Source organism: Vombatus ursinus, unplaced genomic scaffold (genome assembly GCF_900497805.2).
Source record: "Vombatus ursinus unplaced genomic scaffold, bare-nosed wombat genome assembly UNPS02014832.1, whole genome shotgun sequence".
NCBI classification, from domain to species: Eukaryota; Metazoa; Chordata; class Mammalia; order Diprotodontia; family Vombatidae; genus Vombatus; species Vombatus ursinus.
Genome location: NW_020954610.1, coordinates 838,831 through 860,334, shown reverse-complemented (window position 1 = coordinate 860,334; position 21,504 = coordinate 838,831). Strand labels below are relative to the sequence as shown.

Below are 21,504 nucleotides of genomic sequence, written 5' to 3'. Positions count from 1 at the left end.
GATATAGTGATGGTTAAGAAAAATAGGTTGCCTTAGTATACTGAAGCCATCACAGATGAAGTAGATGTTTGGAGTTTGTTTAATCTGCTAAATATGGAGCACAGAAGGAACCAACTTATCCATTATCCAAAGAATATATATATATGTATATATATATATATACACATACATATATACATATATATATACATATAATTATACAAATATAGCAGTAGTTTAGGATAATGACATAGAGAGTAACACTGAATTAAAATTATAAAAACACTCAGTGGCATTTAGCACTTTTCCAAATGAAGAATCCAAAAGAAATGTACCCTTAATTATATTTCACAATATAGTAAGAATAATTTCACAGTAAGATAACTATTTTGTAAAATGCTAATCTCTGGGTTAACAAAACACCACTTACAGTATGATTGTCAATATGTGAAAGTCTTAAATTATTAGATGCTGATATAAAAAAACCTACTTGTTTTAAAATATTATCTATGTTCATCCTGTAAAATAGAGATATTTTGACATTTTCCTCATCAAAAGGTTCTCACAGCAAAGATAAATCAAATTTATTCAATTCTGGCTAATTCCTCTTTAAAATAAAACAATTTTACGGTTGAAAGGAATAATATGTCAGAGTTAACTAGAAATGAATGGAAAATTCCTTAAATAACTCAATCTTTGGGAGTAATTTTAAAAAAACCAACATATCATCGCTTAAAGATTAATTTTTTCCCTCTTATTTCCCAAAATGTTTTTTTTTGTTTCTTTGGTTGGTTTGGTTTTTTTATTTTATTCTAAAATATATCTATATGATAAATAAATATTTTAATTAATATCATATTATACAGTCTAAAATATCAAATAATAGAAGCATATAGAAGTATCAAATTCATTCATTTCTGTAAGTTCATTTCAATATAAACTACTGGAACGAACAAGGAACAAATATTATATTAATACATTCCTTAAGTAAGGTTCCTTGAAAAAACAAATAAATATTTTAAAGAACAGAAAATGAGCATAGACACTTTGGAAATACTCTTAATCAATATATTTTAAAATTTGGTAGAAAAAGAAAGTTTATATTGACTGAAGTAAATAATAGTTCATTGTTCCCAAATAGTCCATTCTTTCTAAAATTATTACATTTAGAAAATGAATTTTGCTAAAGCTTTTATCCCATAATTATGTAATATTCATTTAGTTTCATATTTTCTTCGTAACACATGTTAAATATCTCATGATTAGGAAAAGTATTTTAACCTTTTCTCCTCATGAATATCCTAATTTTCAGAAATATTTCCTTAAAATTTATCCCTTTGCTTGCTTTTGGCAGTTTTTAACACTACTTAAAATATAAAACATGATGCTCCATGCCACCACTGTTTAAAAACTTGCCTATTTAACTGAACTTTTTTGAACATAAAACCTTTGAAGCTTATCTAAAATTGTCAACAATTTCAAGCTTGATAAGGATGATAGGATGATGACTGGAAAGTTAAAAATTACTTCAGAAGAAATTCAGTTCAACCCCATCACTTCATAGATGAGGACACTGAAGACGAAAGAGGTAAAATAACTTGTTGAAGATCATATACATGGAGCAGAGGGAAGTCTGAATCTGGGTTATTTTCCAAAAAAAAGTTTCATTGCAAATAGTCAAAATGACAGTAAACTGATGAAACTTGTTTTCATTGTTATTCAGTCATTTCAGTTGTGTCTGACTCTTCGTGTCTTCATATTTGGGTTTTTCTTGGCAAAGATTCTGGAGTGGTTTGCCATTTCCTTCTCCAGCTCAATTTATAGAAAAGGAAACAGAGGCAAACAGGGTTAAATGACCTGCCCAGGGTCACATAGCTCGTAAGTGTCTGAGGCTGCATTTGAACTCAGGTCTTTCTGACTCTGGGCCTGGCACTCTACCCACTGCACCACCTTGATGCCCACAGTTCTCTTCACTACAGGTTTTAACAGGCTTTAACTTCTAGGGAGCTGGGTTTTTTGCCAGCATGCTGGTCTTTTTCTAGAATTGAATCTGATCAGTGACCCAATTTACATCACAAATTTCAAACAGCTTTGCACAAATAATAATAACAGCAGGCATTTATATAGTGCTTTAAGGTTTGCTAATTAATTAAAGAACATTACAACATATACATTATTTCATTTGATACATACAACAATCTTGTGAGGTAGCTGCTATTAGTATTCCCATTTCACAGATGAAGAAGCTAAGCTGAAAGAAATTAAAGGATTTGCCCAGAGTCACTCAGCTACTAAGTATTTGAGACAAGATTTTAACTCAGGTCCTTCTGGCTCCAATGTCCACTGTAACACCTATCTAACAACTTCATTAAACTTTTAACTTCATTCATGCTAAAAGAAATTTATTTAACACATCAACTTAAGAAGGGTCTATAAAATACTACTACTTTGTGGAATAATTTTTATCAACTAACTGGAGGAATTTGAACCCAGGTCCCTCAACTACAAGCCTAATCCTCTAGTCCAGGGGTGGGGAACCTGCAGCCTCGAGGCCTCTAGGTCCTTGGGTATGGTCTTTTGACTGAGTCCAAGTTTTACAGAACAAATCCTTTTATTAAAGGAATTTGTTCTGTGAAGTTTTGACTCAGTCAAAGGGCCCCACTTGAGGACCTAGAGGGCCACATGTGACCTTGAGGCCACAGGTTCCCCACCCCTGCTCTAATCACTCTGCTGTGCTGCCTCATTATTACTGATATTACTCAAGTTCTTAAAAACATAATTCACAGAATCCCATAAAATAAAATGAAATCATGAATCCTTCATATATTCATGCAACATAATAAAATTGATGTTATTTTCAATTTTACATATTAAAAATATTTATTTTATGAATGAAACAGCATCCTAGGTGAATACTCATTTGATTTGTAAAAGATATCGGTAATTTTTAAAATTACACCCTTTGTTTCAGATAGCATAAGATCCCTTTAAGCATCCTAAAAGAAAACTGTCTTACCATAATTAAACTGACTGTTGGATTTTTCACAGTTGATGATATTAAATCGGTATCCAACACCTGTCCGCATTCCACTGACTTCAAAGTAAAACCATTGATGATAATGATTGCTATTTATATCTGAGTTCAGAATAAGATCATACTCGTTTCTGAAGATGAACAAAGAAAAATAAATCTTTTGAAAATAGGAAAACTTCCTGGGTATATATTAAGTGTGGAATTGGAAAAATACTTACTTTCTAATTTGAATAACTTTTCGTAGATTTCCAGATTCAAATCTGGAATTAAATTTCAAACTTTCTCCTTCTTCTGGTACAGTATAACTTTAAAAGAAATAAAAAGACAAGCAAAAATATTAAAAATCAATTTATACAGATGACAAAAGTAAATGTTTTATTTTAATCTTTTTAAGAAATTACATATATATAATTATCAAAGCAAAAACAGGCTAAAATCTATAACACAAAAAGGAATATACTAGTGAGCATTCTATCTGCAGTTTAATTGTGAGAGACAATTAATTTATTAGTTTAAATAAGGCTTTTTACACTTCCAGTAAAGAACTGCTATTCTTCAAAATACTGAGCTTTGGCTCTAGATCAGAAAATAAATTAAAACATACATTATTTCACTGCTATCTCATAAATTAGTAAACTGAAACATAATTTTTAAAAAAAACTATAAAACTTACTTAAGGAATGTGTTAATACAGTATTTATTCCTTTCTTATGGATATATCCCAAATTCTGGCACTGATGTTTAAATGTGCATATATACAAATATACCCATATACATGTATATAATATCCCTATGTGTTTAATAAATGTTAATCAAATTTAACTAGATATACAATAACATACACTTTTGTGTATATGTATCCAATTTAATCCAAAAATGTTTTTCATGTAGACATGTTATATAGACATATAATATATACACATATAACATATATATGCACACACATATAAATATTATATATATATATATAAAAACATATTCTGATCCAAGTAATAGCAGCTGGGGAAGTTTGCAGGAGTTTTCTCACAAACCAAAATGGGGGGAAAGGAATGCATCCCTTAAGGCCTGTCAACTTTCCATTCCAAGGAAGCAATGGTTCTGAACAGAAAAAAAAAAACCCAACTGAACTTTAATACCCAAAATATTTAACTTTCTTTTACTTATTATTCAGATTGTAAAACGTAATAGTGTTATTTAATAGTAATAACTGGTGTAAAAGCAGCAATTTGCTATGGCTCTAATTCCTGGCCTATTACTACTTAAAATATGTATTTAAGAGAAAACAGCAGAAGCATAACATATAATCATATTGCACAAAATCACCAAGAATCACCACTATAATCAATACTCAATTATCCATGCATTTATATAGGAACACAATATGGACAATCTATAGTCAGATAAGTGGTACATGAACTTATATTAATATCTTTTAAAACCACAATGTTAAATTCAGATGATGAAAATTAAAATGTAAAATGAAAAGCAACTAAGAATTGCTAAATTTACACACTTACTTTGGGTTATCCAGGTCATACATAACTTTGTCTATGATATCATTTTGATGAATTAGTCTCTCAATATCCTGGGCAATTTTTGTCCTGTTATCACAAAAAAGAAGTATGATTGGAATTAGGACTTTCAAATGTCAACATTCTGCTTTCTCCAAAGTAAGTTTGGGGCTTAAAGAAAATCTCAGACTGAAAGGCTGAAGACAAAATGTCTTAAAAAAAAAAAAACATGTCTTCAAATGCATTTGGGGGGCACATCTTATAGTATATAATTGTGAGATAATGTATGCAAATAATCAATACATATACACCAAAGTATTTTCCTTTAAAGAACAATTGGGGCAGCTAGGTGGTGCAGTGGATAGAGCACCGGCCCTGGATTCAGGAGGACCTGAGTTCAAATCCGGCCTCAGATCCATAACACTTACTGGCTGTGTGACTGTCACTTAACCCCAATTGCCTCACCTTGAAAAAAATAATAATAATAAAGAGCAATTTAATTATAGAAACATACCACTTATTTTCAAATGAGACTTCAATCAAACAGAAAGAGGTCTCTGAGCATCTAGGTGTAATAAAGCTTAGGTGCTTTATTCCATAAAAGAGTCAGAGAGTCACATTCAGGTCTTTACCCAGACAATTTTGCATAAAATAAAGTGGCAGATTAAAGCATCAAGGACACTCACAGTAATAGGGGGCAGACAACAGTGAAAAAGCCTAGAAAGCCTAGTAGTGTTGGGCATTTTAGGATAGGGGCAAACAGCCCTAGAGATGTTACTCTTAGGGCATCATTAAGACAGTATAGAACAAAAGCTGATTTTATCAATAATAATCCTGACTCAACAATAAAAGTTAAATTATGTTCAGAATAAGAATTCACATTTACATAATGATTTATTATTCAAAAAGTGCTTTTCTCACAATAAATTTTTTTTTCTAAATAAATTTTTCCAATTTTTCAGATGAGAAAACTAAGTCTGTGAAGTTACAAGATTTCTTCAAGGTCACACCACCAGTAAGTGCTAGAGCTGGAATTCAAACCCAGGGCTTTCCAAGGCCAGTTCTCCTTTCACCTCTCTGCACTTAATGAGGGAAAGAAAATATTTAATTTTAAGATATAAAAATTATTAGCAAGTTTTTGTACTTCACATAGTAGAGCTCCAGTTTTCTGAAAAAAAAAAACTGGAATACTTCATTTTCCAACAATATTAGATGAGTGAATTGTGCTATGGTTTAGCAACAAAAGGAAAGTTTTCAAGTATTGGAAGTTATTCTTAATTAGTACTAGTCTTAGTGGCTATAATTCTGACTACATCAAAACCTAACATCTTAAATTCAGCATTAAAGATTAATGTAAAACAAAATAAGTTCTTTAACTCTAAAACCCTAAGGTTCAGAGAAGTTGAATGTTGTAAGGAATTAGAAATAAACTACTTCATTCCTTCATTGTATGGACAAGGAAACTGAGGCCCTAAGTGATTTGTTCAGTGACCTGACAGAGCAATTCCTTACTTCTCAGTTTAAAGTGATTGTTTTCCATATTTGCATAAATTAGTATATCAAGTATAAGTTATATATGATAAAATATCATAATCTTTTCATTACTTCCCTATAGTTTATCTATAAGCCAATGCAATGGATTTCCTAATTTCCTACTGTATTCTATTGACTACCTTTTGATTTGAAGGACTTTTTTCATTTAAAATATCATAATCTTTTAAATATGTTATATGCTTCTTTATAAATATATCAAAACCCATCTTTTCAATTATACTGGTAATCCTTCACTCCATGATTCACTCTTGCCAATAAAATTAGATTTACTTGATTTACTTGCTCAATTCATATATTGATGAATTAAAAACACATATAAAACATTCAAACCATTATATGTAATCATTTTTGCATTTTACTTTCTAATAAGCACTTTAGACTTTCATGGGAGTTATGTCAGGAACAATTTGGCAGCAGTCTGTAATGCTTATCATCACATTACAGGTTTAGATTTGTAAGGTCAGTACTCAGGATAATTTCTTCCTCAGTTCTTTACCTGCAGTTAAGGAAAGCTGCCATCAAGAAGCCAGTGTAAAAGTCTTAAGATCAGAGTTCTAGATTAGAGGCCTTGGAGGTCATCTAGCCTAATCTTTTCCAGTTGAGCAAACTGCAGCCCAAAAAGGTTAAGTGACTTGATCAAGGTCACAAAGGCAACATCTGAAGTAGGATTAGAACCCAGGTCCTGGGACTCCAGAGCCAAAGCTCTTTTCTCTGCTCCAACTTTCTTCTGAATAGTTAGATAAGTTATAGGCATGTTTTAACTAAGGCAAAAAGGTAGACTTTCCTGCTGTTATCTTTTTTTCATAATAACAGAACTCTTTATTAAAACAACTAAGCATAACCAACAACTAACATCACTAATTCTATAGACATCATGAAATTTAGAGTAGGATTTAAGAAATAAAAACACCTAAATACAAATCAGTACCTTACACTCAAAATCCATCTGTTCTCAATTGCTACTTAACCTAGCTCTTAGTTTTTTCCTCCAAGCCTTACAAGAATTCTTCTTTCTAATAACCCTAAACCTTGCCAATTTTTTTGTAAAAAGCCCTTTCAGGAAGCTCTGTCATTCCCATTTGTCACAGCTTAACTCAGATGCCACCTTTTTGATGAAGCCTTCCTTCCATGAACACCTGATCCGGCTCTCATCCCCTCAGATAAAATCTCTCCAAATTTTCCAGAGTCCTGTAACTAGACATCTTTTTAAAACTTTTCTCCTCTTTTATCACAGTTTTTTTTTGTGAACTTGTAATCCCTCCACAGCCTTATTATATGCTAAGTTTCTTGAGTATAGAGCCTATGACATAGCTGGCTTTGTATTCCCAGCACCTCAATTCAATTTGTGAAACTGATTTCTGACATATTGACATACACAATAGGGAGCAATTGCCTGCTTACAACTTATCAGAGAAATGGCAACTGGACTTAATGGCCTCTACCTTTCTAAAATTATACTCTTGAAGGGTAATGATCTTTTCTTAGTGGATCTCTAATTATCATTTTTCAAGATTGATCAGCTACTCCTTCAAACAGTCTACTCTCTCTGCTTCCATTAAACTATCACTATCTTGGTTCTCCTTACATCTCAAATCACTTCCTTCTTTGTCTTAACTGCTGACTTCTCTTCCTCTTCCTCTCAACTCCCAAATGTGGAAGTTGTTCAAACTCTTGGCCCTCTGTTCTTTTCTCTCTGCATTCTTTTCCATGGAGATCCTGTCTACTATTACTGCTTCAACTATCACCCTTAAGTACATGACTTCCAAGTCTGTATTCCTAGATGTGACTTTTATCTCCTGAGTAATATTCCCATATCCCCAATTAACTACTGGATTTTCTATTTGTATGGCCAACAATCACCTCAAACTTAAAACCTAAATCAAACTCCTTATCTTTTTCACAGTCTCCAGGTGTGTATTTCTGTCAAGTTTAGCATCATTGTGGCTATTAAACCAGGCTCAAACACTCAAACTCATTATGATTCCCCTCTCTCTCTCTCCTGCTTACTACCACCTCCCATTATCTAATCAGTCATCAATTTCCATCACTTATTCCTTCTCACTGTCTTCTTATATTCAGTCCTTTCTTTCTAGTCCCCCTGCTACAACCTTAGTTTAGGCTCTTATTACCACACTTTATAAGATCCTCCTCAACTAGTATCCCTGTTTCCAGTCTCTCCTCATTCCAACCTACTTTGCAAGTATTCTTCCTAAAACACAACTTTCGATATGTTATTCCCTTACTCAAAAACACTTCAATAGTTTCCCACTTACTACAGGATAAAGTCCAAACTCCTTAGCCTGGCATTCAGAACCTTCCACAATCTGGCATCAACCTACCTTTCTTTCTTTGTATCCCCCACAGTGCCTAGTACAGTGCCTCACACATAGCAGGCGCTCAATAATCATTTGTTGATTGATTGACTGAAAGGCCCCAGTTTGCCCTTCCAAGTTCCCTGATCTCAGCCCATGCTTCCTTGCAGGCTGCAGAAACAGGAAAAGAAAGAAAAGTTATATAGCAGCCTGATGGCGATGGTCTGTTAAACCTAATGATTGCTTTTCTACAATCGGAAAAACCTTTCTACACCTAAATCTCACTGTCTTCACTTTCACTCTTTTTGAGACCTACACCTGTTCCCTCCTATCAGGTATTTACTCTGACCCACACTCAATTGTTCCTATTTATCAATCACACAAATGATTAACCTGTTCTGGATACAAGTGCCTTCTGACAAGAACTTGTTACAAAATCTCAGTTATATCAAAATATAATTTTTTAAAACCCATTTAAACAGACTTAAGATTTTCAACAACTAAAAGCTGTTCCTCCATAACATTATTTTTCTCATTTTATTTCTTATCATTGTTAATGATAAAAATGTCAGAATATTGTTGAGGAGGATTAATCAAAGATATGGGCAAAATTCAAAATATTTTTTTTTGTTAGACTCAATTGTCTAGGACCAGTGGTAGGCATCACAGATGGGATGCAGATGGGAAAAGAGTTCAAACTACAATGGACAGCTGCAAAAAAGAAAGAAAGAAAGAAAGAAAGAAAGAAAGAAAGAAAGAAAGAAAGAAAGAAAGAAAGAAAGAAAGAAAGAAAGAAAGAAAGAAAGAAAGAAAGAAAGAAAGAAAGAAAGAAAGAAAGAAAATAAAAAGTAGGATTCATCCCAGATACCTGGCTAGCAAAATAAAAATGACTAGTACAATTGAAGAATAAGAGATGACCTGTCCCAACAATATTCCTTACCACTAATAAGTATGCATACCCAAACTGTAACACTTTAAGAATACAAAGGTTCAAAGTATAAAGTTCCTGTAACAAAATCAGTCTATATTCAACCATGTATACTCAAAACTTTGTTTACATTTTGTTCAAAAGATTTTATTCTATGTAGAGGTGTAGTCCCTTTAACTCAAGCAGTCTGTAATTGAAGTCAATTATCTTAAACCAAGAGAATCAGCTACCCAGAACAAATTCTGAGATTACTATTGTAAATAAAAGTTTAAATAAGCTCTCAGTAGGAAACCAACAGACTAAGAAAATAAAGTAGAAACTTTTGTCCTTCTGATTAAAAACATTCCAAATACCTTCCTAAGGAAAAAAAAAAGAACCAATGCTTTAAATTCTCAGCTTGAGTTTACTATTATATAAATTCTCAGTAAGAAAGCAAGAACTCCAAATGCAAAGAGATAGAAACATTTAAAGTGAGGCTTTCCTTTATTTATTTAAAAAGTCCGCACAGGGTACATGGAATCCCCTAGAGTTAAGACAACTGACACCTAGGTGATTTTTATATTAAAGCAACCTAAAAGGTAAGAATACACCACTGAGAAAGGCCTCTCACTACTTTAGTTTGAAAAGGTGATAAAAATAAAAGTTAAGTAAAGGTAATTAGTTGCACCCGAGATGCTTGTTTCTTTAAAAGTTGCTTTTAAATAGCATAGTTGAAACTAATGACTGATTGATGTTGCGTAAGTTTAAATGCTATCATGTGATCCACGAGGTATTTATTGTCACGGTCCCCATGCCAAGATCACCCCTCTCTTTTTATTACTCTCTTTTTACTATTAGGAGACACCTTGTTTTCCAGAGCTAAGGTCTAGCAAGCAAACTGTGTCCCTAGCTTGGTATAACAACAATCCTTTGAATTCACCCTCTGGGTAAACTCTACTGCAAAAACTAATGGTCCCTCAACTCAGGCAAGAACCAGCAGGCCCAGTCCTGCTATGAATGGACTTACCCCCTCACTAAAGACCTGATTCCTATTTTAGTTAGGAATATTTCATTGTCTCTAATAATCTGAAATGTGGGGGCGCCCTTGAGTCCTTTCAACTTTCTCTTCCAGGAGGAAGACCAGCCTACACCTGGAACATAGATGAGTAGTGACTTGGCTATAAGTTCACATGCTTTTTGGACATTTTGTCACTAGGTAACCTTGCCTCACTATTGCTGTTATGCCTCACTGCTGTTGTTACATTGCACTGATTGTCTAGCCATATTTTCTTTGTCTAGCTATATTATCACCTTTTAGAACTACATATATCAAGGTTTAACCCTCACGGCCTTGGGTCTCCTCCTAGAGGAAGCCCTGGTACATGTGTCTGGTTTCCCTCCTTCAACAGAATAAAGAAAGCGCTTTTTTCTCATGACTACTGCTAGCTCTTCAGTTTTATTTTGTTTTTATTTTATTTCTTAGAGTTAATGGTGGTTGTGATAACCTGTGTGAGCTCTTTGGTATTTTTAGCGTTAACAGTGTTTGCATACCACTTCTGTGACTTTTTGGTAATTTATTTTCAGATAAGTATAAAAAGAATTTATGGCTACCAGTTGTGAGGGTTAAGCAAAGAGGCCCACTAAAAATCAGTTAAAACATACCTTGTATCATAGACTATATGAGGAAGGTTCAAAACCACAAGGTATAAAATATAGCCAGAGTGAAAACTAGCTCAGAATTCTGGCTAGAAAAGGATCTCTCTTCCAACCCAAAACTCCTCCACTCCTCCCAAACCTAGAATCATCCACTTCCAAATCCAGCAAACAATTTCTAGCTTCTGTAGGAAAAGGTAAGGTGTAGCTGTCAAATTGTTTTTGAAATTGAGAAAAGGAAACTGCAGGTGGATGTCAAATTATTAAAATACTATTAAAGACTGCAAAAGTCTCAGTAAGATGCTGAAAAGGTGAAATGGAAGTGTTCACAAGCAGTTCAAAAGACAAGGCTGAGAATTTCAATCAATATGGAAAGCATGAAAATTTTGAAGTCAACTGCATGTAAAACTTGCTTATACTGTCACCACAGCCGAGTGACTACTCATCTATGTTCCAAGTGTAGGCTGGTTCCTTTCTAGAAGAGAAGTTTGAAAGGACTCAAGGACACTCCAAATTTCAGGTTGTCAGAGACAATGAAGTATTCCTAACTAAAATAGGAATCAGGTCTTTAGTAAGGGGGTAAAAACTATCTGGAGTGACAGACGAAGAAAAGACCCTCGTCAGGGGGTGAGAGAGTCAAAGAATGTCACACAAGAAAGGAGTGGAAGGAAAAGGACTGCTGTGCACTTTGAGCTAAAAAACAAATCTGAAGCTTTTCCCCAAAGAGAAGGTGTTGCATACTGTGAGAAGGAAGCAGTTGCTTATCCTTCAAGGTACAGACATACAAACAATCAGATAAGATATTATACTCAATTAAGGATGAGAGGAAGAAGAAACTAGTTGCAGTGTTTGATCACTGCCAGATCAAGGGTACTAAGATGTTTGTCAACCTTATAAAAACAAGAAAGGAATCTAATGTCTTTCTGGGACATTTATCCAATTCTAGTCAAAACAAATGACTACTACTCACTTCTGGAGATTCAAAAAAATACAAACAATATAGCCAAAAGGAACCCAGAAAGTACTGCCAAAGATTACAAAGTCTTGTGGAAGAACCTCAAGGATCATAGGGGACCAGGTTATATCATCCTTACTGCTGCCCATTAACATCAAGGGTTGCAAAAAGGGAAAACGGATATAGAAAATAAACAGCTGTCTAAGAAGATGGTGCTTCAAAGTGGGAGATGGATTTCTGGATCACAGCTCAATGGGGGGATGACAAACTACTGGTCATGGATGGAAGAATGTCTTACCAGTCTCAATAAAGTAAACATAAAGGTAAACATTTATTTACCTGGTATCTGGCAAATCTAATCAAAATGGGTGTAATATCTACCACTCTAAACACTATAGACAGCAGCTACAACAAAGGAATGATAGTATTTGAAATACTAGGAATTCAAAAACAAAATCCAAAAAAGGAGTCAGTAGTAAAATCTATGACCTCAAACTTCTACGCCTAAAGTATAGGCAATAAGCAAGAGGAACTACAGATCCTAACACAAGGAAACAAAATTCATCTTATAGGTATCACTGAGATTTAGTAGGATGAAACACGTCTGGAGAAGATACCTCTGAATGGGTACAAGTTATTCAAAAGAAAACAGATAGATAATAAGGATCTGGGAAGGGGGAGAAAAGGGGGAGGGAACACATTAAATATTCTATATTAAGCAGGTATATTCATTTGAAGAAACTCAAGAACCAGAGGGGGAAAGAATAGTTGACATCTTTTGAGTGAAGATCAATGAAGAGAAAAACAGAAATTATTTTGTCTTCTGAGTATATTACAGAAAGAGGTAATAGATGCAGAGTTTGGAAAGTAGATCATAAACCTGAATAGCTAGTTGCCCTTAATGACACAAAGGCACAATTGAATAGTGATGTGAGATTTCATTTATCCCAACCCAGAAAAAGTTCTCTCTCTACCAAAAGCAGAGGACATAATAATTTCTTCACTTAGCTTAATGATAATATTCTCCTTCAAAAAGAAGAACCAAGAATGGGAAGTATTGTTCTGGTTCTGATTCTGACATGGAAGAATGGGTTGTTGAAGTGGACATAATGAAAACCTTGTGAGTAAAATACGATGAAGGAAAAGAAAGTTAGGAATAATCTGGTATGCATACTAAATTTGGGGAAATCAGACTTGAAAGGGCTCAGAGGAAGGACAGGTGGAATTCCATGCATTCAAATTCTACAAGGGAAGTCAATCCATGAGGAATGGGAAACTCTCAAGAAAGAGATTCTGAAGACACAAATGAAACAATTCCAATAAAGAGGAAAAACTGAACTTGTATAAAGAGACTTATTTGAAAGGGCAAGGAAATCACCAACTAATTTAGATTTTTAAAATATATGTACAAAAGAAGGAAGCAATGGCAGATAACAGAGAATGAATATAAGCATATAGCATAGTCCTATAAAAATAGTGTCAGGAGTGCTAAAACTCAGAAGGACCTGTGACTATTAAGGAAAGTGAAGGACAACAAAAAAATGAGGCTTTTAAAGCTATATTAGGTGAAAGAGCAAGATCAAAGAAAGGACAAAGGACCACCTCTTGGCACGGATAAAATTATAATGACAACATAAAGATAGCCGAGCTGCTTAATTATTTTCTTACTTCTTTTTTCTCTGCCAAGAAGAATGGCCTTTACATTGAAAATGAGAGGGGGAAATCACAGATAGAAAGCTGATGCCAAAGATAAGTAAGGAGATAGAAAGACAGCACGTAGTTGCCCTTGAATTCAAGTCACCTCAACCTCGGGTTGACATTCCTGGGTACTGAAGGAACTGGCAGTTGTAGTTGTTGAGCTACTGTCAGTGATATTTGAAAGTTCAAAAAAAGAACGAGGTGCTACAGAACTGAATTGCTCTGTTCTTTAAAAAAGGGAAGAGGATAGAGTCTGGAAACTATAAATCAGTAAACTTGAATGTAATTCTCAGGAAAATTCTACAATTGGTTATTAAATTCTAGAATTGGTTATTAAAAAGATGTTAAAGAATATTTAGAAAGGGAACTGTTGATCAAAGAAAGCTAGCGTGACTTCATCGAGAAGAGGTGCCAAACTAGACTTATTTTCTTTTTTCAAAGAGTTTTGAAAGTATTTGAAGGGGAAATACTAGAGATAGATTTTATCTTGATTTTAACAAAATATTTGCTAAATTACTTCATACCTTTCTTATGGAAATGACAGAGATGTGTGCTAGATAATGGATGGTCAGCACTAATTGAACAGCTAGACTAAAAGACTAATCATTCTTTATAATCAATATAATAAGAGGTATCCAGTGGAACACACCAAAAATTTATGCTTAGCATGGTGCTATTTAATATTTTTAACAGTAACTTGGATAAAAGCATAAATGACATGCTTGTCAAATTTTCAGATGACACAAAACTGGAAGAGTTTGTTAACAGCAGAAGATTCAGGATCCAGAGTGCCAGGATCCAAAAACGTCTTCACAGACTGGAGCATTGGGCTGATTCTAATATGGTGAAATCCAATAGCAATAACTTTAAAGCTTTACAGGGATACAGAAAAAATCAACATCACAAATACAAGATGAGGGAGGCATAATTAGAAAACAGCTGGTATAAAAAAAAAGACATGAGTGTTTTAGTGGACTGAGAATTCAATATCTGGTGGCCAAATAAGCTAATGTCATCTTTAAGCCACATTAGAAAAGACAAAACTTCCAAAATACAGAGATGGCAATGACTGTTTCATGCCTTGGTCAGACCACATCTGGAGTAGATGTTCAGTTCTGGATTCATAGTTTAGGAAGGAAATCTGATAAGCTGGAGGGCAACCAAGATGGAGAGGGCAACCAAGACAGTGAGTCTGTGTCATATGAGGATCATTTGAGGATATTAAAGACATTTAGCCTGAAGCAGAGAAGACTCTGTCTGGAGGAATATAATGTTTATGTTCAGGTATCTGAAGGGCTGTCAGGCAGAAGAGGGATCAGACTTGTTCTCTGGTCTCAAAAGGTAGACCCAAGACCAGTGGGTGAAAGTTTCAAAAAGGTAAATTTAGCCTTAGTGTCAAGAAGTTTCCTAATAATTAGAGCTATCACAAAGAGGAATGTGTTACCCAAGGAGATGATGGGTTTCCCTCTACAGAAGTCTTCTAGCAGAAGGTGTATAACAAATTGTCAGGGCTGTTAAAGTAGTTACTCCTTTTAGATATGAGTTGAATTAGATGGCTAAAGAGTTCCTTCCAACTCAAAATTCGGAGACTCTCTAATGTTACATATGGCATTCCAATGTCTAACGGCATTTCCTAAGGTGGGGGTTCTAGTATGTTTAAATTCATTTACAATGATTTAAATACTACACATTAAAAGAAAGTTTAATGCTTTCTTTAGCACAAGTTCCTATTCTTAAATGTATAGCCTCTTGCCACTAGATGGCAGGAGATCTGAGCTGTCAGCCACACTTGTTATCAGAAGTAAATAACTGAAAGATGATGAAGATAATTTATGAAGAAATATTTGAGGTAATTTATAATTTTGTGGTGTTATAAAAGTCTATTTTGTATTCTCTTATCTGAACACATGCTGCATCCTTCCCCAGACCTCTTTGAGGGCAAGGGCTATTTCATCTTGATTTCCACTTTTCAGGTGCCTAGCACAGTACCTTCAGGTAGTAAGCATTTAGTAAATGTTTGTTAAATTGAATACTTCTAGAGTAACGAAGTATTGATAGGTATTTTTATCAGAAATTACAATTTATATATAACTTTGTCTTATATTATTTTGATTATTGGAAATATAATTTGCTAATCAAAATTACCAGTAAGTCCATGGACAAAGATACTATAATGTATAATTTACAATTTCTTTCTTATTGTCTATGTCTTTTAGTAATAAATATATTATTCCACTAAATCTTCAGTAAAAATTGAAGCCATTAAGACAGCTTTAAACACTATTGTTTTTATTCATGGAATAATTTAGTAAGTATTATCATTATTGTATATGATACCTTTAAAGCATTTTTTAATTTGCTTATGTCTTGTGTATATGTAACAAAGGCTTAGAACTGACCTTCTTGGTTCTGGTCACCTCTTGGGTGAAGGAAAAGCAGCCCTGAGCACTTATTTATTACATACATACACACACACACACACACACACACACACACCCATATGCATATATATACACACATATGTAATTGTTTTATTCATGAAACAAGCTCATAAAATATGTATAATGTGAGATTTATAAATATTATTAACATTTTTCTTTTTTGCAGTAGAATTATCTAGAGCTTGTTAAAAGGCTTTAAAAAAAGGTCCTTGAGGATAGGGACTATTCACTTTTTGAGTTTTAACCACTGGGGGAAAATGCCCACTGATGAAGAGGAAAATTCTAGGAAAAATCTCCTACCACGTCTCATACTCTACAAACTTTCTTGAATATTTCTTTTTACAGCTAATACCATCACCTAGAAAGGGACCATAAACAAGTAAATGCTTAATATTTTCAATGATAAATGACTATCAAAAAATCTCACCTGTAGTCACAATAAAATGGTCCAGTCATTAGTCCCACTAAGACAATCACTTATAAACCTCTGCCTTATAAATACTTACAAACCATCACCTACCTGACATCACTAGATAAATCACTTCAATTATTTCTTTTTTCTTTCTTTCTTTTTATTCATTTATTTGGGGTTTGCGGGCAGGGGACAGAGACTAGGTTTTGTTATCTTGCCCTGATGAGAAGTGCCTGATTCCACGACTGACTGGCACTAAGGCTCTGACCAGGGCTGGTTTATTCCTCCATATGTAGCCTGGTGGCCCCACGCTCTCAGGAGGCTTACCATACGCGTGCTGAACTTATTATGGACACCAAATTAGCTCAGCTAACAACTAATCAGCCTCAGCTTCCCCATAGCAAGGATTACAGGTGTGTACCACACCTGTTATACAGTTATTTCTTAGATTAATTTCATATTTTATTTTTACTGAAAATTTCCAGCCTCCAATTTAAAATGTAACACATTAGTACAATGTATCTGGTCTTTCATTTGATATTTTATTTCCAACTTGCATGCCTAAGACAGAAATCTAAGAGACAACAGAACTGAAATATTTACTTTTTAAGGGATATCTGTCAAAAATTGGTCAAACAATAAATTTTAACATTTTGCAACTTAATAATGGATGAAGACATTTTTGAAATGGCCAATTTCCAGTTTCTTCAACTATCATAATTATGAATGTTTAATTTTTTTAATGACTAAAGATTAAATTTCAGAATGTGCTTGCATTTGTTAGGCTAAAAATGCTAATAACTTCCCTCTGAAGTAATTTTCTTCCTAAACATGAAACAAATATAAGAAATATAATTAATTATTCTTGAAAATTAAGAAAAATAGTCATTATTAATATTGTAACTGTCCTTTTTTAGAGGAAAAACAAACATAAACTACTCACCTTTGCACACCATAGGGTCTTTCTAAAATAGGTTCTTTAAATGGAGGTGGAATGTGACCAAAATAATCAGGATAAGCCACTTCTGAATATTCAGGAACAGATTTAGTATTTTTCACAATCTCAACATATAGATCAGAATCATGGAGTGGTGGCATGTTGGGTCCTTCAAATGATGTTTGCTCCACTGATGAGTTGGATGCAGAATCATCATCTTCTTCAGTTTCAACTCCAGTAAAGCATAGCTTTCCTAGTTGAACAGTCCGTCCCTCAAAGAGCACATTTCCACAAGTAGAAATATGCGGACATGTTTTAGTGCACGTAATGGAAGTAAGGTGAGGACTGGAATCTTTCTTTATTCCAGCAGTAAAGCTCTGGGAAGTTTGGGGAGCATTCTGCAGTGTTATTCGGTCCAAGGCCTTCACTAGGTCACTAGTGAGATACTGGCTTGATGAAACTGTTCTATTTTGATCACCTTCCTGTTGCTGCAATGGATTATCACTATTTTTAATATCTTCTTTTGCCAAGTCTAAAAAGGTAGGTTGTTTATCACCTTCCTCTTTTTGTGAAATGATATTCTTTTTCACTGAATTTGTTAGAATGTTTGGTTCCACAGGTGGCTCTTCTCCTGCGGTAGGAACAACAATAGGTCCACCTAGATTTCCTTCCTTTGCCAAGGGCTTTGGTTCTTTGGCAATTAAATCACATTCCTTCAAAAACAAAAAGTATGATGGAAAAAAAATTACCAGTATATAGTCAAATATTTTAGCAAAAATAAAGATAGCATTTAAATTCTTTCATACTGTATTATAACAATGTCACAAATAAGTGGTAGCACTACTTAGTAGAGTTATCCTCAGAGTGAAGAAAACCTGGGTTCAAGTCCCATCTTTGCCACATCCTGGCTGTATGTCCTCAACCATATCACTTACCCCTCTTTGCTACCTCAGGAAATACTCTCAAACTATAAAGCTGAAGACCAAGTGCTGATCTACATTAAGAGAGGAAGTTCTCTTACCAAGATATTCCTTATACCAATGAAATCTAAGATCTGAGATCAGGAAAAAATAAAGTATATTGAGCACTTTAAAATCAGAGTGTAAGAATAAAGCAATGTGCCTTTAATTTTCCCCAAAATTAGAGGGTTTCAATTTTCATTGTCCTATGGGTAATAGGAATTTCCCTTTTGAGGGGAGAAGCTTTACAATCACAACTCCTAGAACTTGACTACTGTCTACTTTTTTTTGGATGTTTATAATTATAGTTAACTTTATAAAGTCAAGATTCTAAAAGGAAGGTAAATGAAGCCAGAACAGGAGTGATAAATGGGAGAACAGAGATGCCAAAAACCTAAAGATAAGAAGTTATAAAACAGGCTCACAAATGAAATATGAAACTACATCAGCCTTAGTCCTATAATTAGAAACAAAAATACACAGAACGATTCTGAAAATCCCATACAAATGTACTCCAACTCAAGTCTCAAATATTCAATTTTTCAAAAAATACTGTACAAACATATCTCTGATTTCATTAATTTATTCCATCCTTCAATAAGCATTTATTAAGTGCCTACTCAAGCATTATTCTAGGTGGTAAGGATACACAAAGTAGAAACAAACCAGTTTTTGTCTTAAAGGAATTTATGTTCTGTTTAGGTGAAACAACAAATACAGACGAAAATTAAGTGTAGAACAGATACAAAGTAATTTGGTGGGGAGTACATGAATAACTTGGAGAGAGAAAGACAGAATAGACCTCTTATATAGGAGGTGCTCTTGAATGTGACCTTGAAGAAAGTTAGGGATTTTGAAAGCCAAAAGTGAAAGGAAAAGTATAGGTCAGGTATGGGACAAGGCCTGTGCAAAGGCAGAGATACAGATAAAACATCTTATGCTGAATATAACAAATAAATTGGTTTGGCTAGAACACAGAGATCAGGTACAATAAGCATGGAACAACAGCCTCGATCCAGACTAAAGGCTGAATCCATCCCAAAAAAGTTTAAATTTTACCTTAAAGGCAAGAAGGAACAACTGCAGATTTTTGCTCAGGAAGTCAGACTCATACTAAATGGAATATTGATCTGGCAGTTGTGGATGATGTGCTGGAGATAGGAAAGATTTGAGGCAAGGAGACAACTTAGAAAACTCTTTCAAAAGTCCATCATCACCATCGACAAGGTATTTATTCATTAAGCAAATGCTGCATGCCAAGTGCTGGGTCCAGGTGAGGGCCTGGACTAGGGTGGTGGTGATACGAGGGGAAAGAATACAACAACATAAAAGATGTTACAGGGAGCTGACAAGACTTGCCAACTGAGTGGATCTGAGAGGCAAAGAAAAGGGAAGAGCTGAAGATGCCTCTGAGCTTGTGAACTCGAGCGACTGGGAAGATGATGGTACCCGTAATGGAAAAAGTAGTTCCTGATCTACAAAGCTAGCTTCATCTTCAGAACTTCTGCCTTGGGCCCCGGCTGTCCTCACTGGTGACTGCCTCACCTGGCCCACAGACATTCTTCATTTTACTCCTACTCCTCCACCACTCATATGGTTCCAAATAATTACTGAGTGGTGGCACTCTTGGTTTTAAAATCATGGAAGTCTCTTTTTTTTTAAATTGCTCATGTTTATTACTATACATTGTCTTCAAAAGGTGTTTTTTTTTGTTTTTATTTTTTCAGTTTGGCATTTAATGAGTGAAAAAAGTTGGTTTCTTCCACTTTTGTGGTCTTTAAAGGTTCAAACAGAATAAAGTAATTTCTAAGTGAAGTGACTGATATTGGAAATAACATGCAAGCTAAAGTGGAAAAGAGTCATCAAAATTCATTTAATCTGTCTTTTTAATAAGTCAGTAAAACTTATCACTCATTGGTCTTATAACAAAGTTATTCTAAAAATATCTTTTGTGTTACATCACTGAAACTTACTGCATATTTTTCAAACATATTAATCATATAGGTCACTGTAATAGGGAAAAGAATTTCTCTTTGAAATAAAAATTGAGAATTATTTGAATACCAACACATCTACTTCAAATTAGATATATTTTCCCAATCACATAATTAAATGAACTATTTCACATATCACCTGCCACAGAATTCAAAGTTGACAGCCTAAAATATAGTATACTAATAAGCAGAGACTCTGAAAGTCCCTCTTTTCAAATTAACTTCTTTTCTTCCAACACAATGAAAGTTAGCTATCAGCATTAAGTCTTTGTGGAGTGCAATCTAACTTAATTATCACTGTGAAGAATTGTATTGATAAGTAGATAGAAGGAACCAAGTCATCTCTATAGTAAACTACTTGTTTAAGGTAAAAGAGTTGGTGAACAATAAGAAACAGAATGCTAATCTCAGTACCAGCTGCAATCTCCTTTTCTTTATGGCTACTTTGAATATCTTTTTATTTTTGTACAACCATATTCTATTAAGGCTTACTGTTTATGACTTCTCAAATGTACTTGTCTTTTCACCTATACTAAGTTATAGAGGTGATTCAAATCAACCAAATAACTTTCTCTACCTGTAGCCAGCCTTATGATTTTCCCATTATTGCTCTGAATCAGCTTTTTCCATTGCTTGTAAGAGTTTCTGTATGTTTAAGTATTTTGTTGTAATTTGGTAGTCAACACTAGTGAAAAGGGAAGATATGAAAAAGTTTACTCTAAACTCAGTCTTTTTACTCCTACCTAGATACCTCTGACCTCCCCTCTTGAGCATATTATACTAGCTTTAAGCTAAAGATATGGGACCATTGTCTCTCCCTTTCATCATTCCAGTGCATCTGCAGTTCCATGAGGCAACCTAAACACTCAGAATCATAGCAGCTATTTAACCCATCCTATGAATAAAGGTAAATAAATTTCTAACAAATCTGAAGTAAAGAAAATCCCCAAAGTAAAAACCATCTTTTCAATTACCTTTCCTCTCTATTACTTTCTCATTCAGCACTAGACATTCAGTCTCTTTTGGAGAAATAAGAAAGGAAAATTGTTAACTTTTTGAAAAGGACCTTAGAGACCACCTAGTCTAACATATTCATTTTACAAATCAGGAAACTGAGGCCCGGAAAAGTTAAGCAATTTTAGTGACATCACACAGCTT

The 21,504-nt window shown here is 34.1% G+C and overlaps 1 protein-coding gene across 1 annotated transcript in view; it reads right to left on the bottom strand.

Moving 5' to 3' along the window:
• LOC114025963 (cytosolic carboxypeptidase 1-like) overlaps positions 1-21,504 on the bottom strand; it is a 173,093-nt gene that overhangs the window by 51,733 nt on the left and 99,856 nt on the right. The window contains 4 exon segments of the mRNA XM_027839511.1: positions 2,996-3,144; positions 3,232-3,318; positions 4,531-4,614; positions 17,400-18,106. Coding sequence (XP_027695312.1) covers positions 2,996-3,144; positions 3,232-3,318; positions 4,531-4,614; positions 17,400-18,106 — 1,027 coding nt within the window.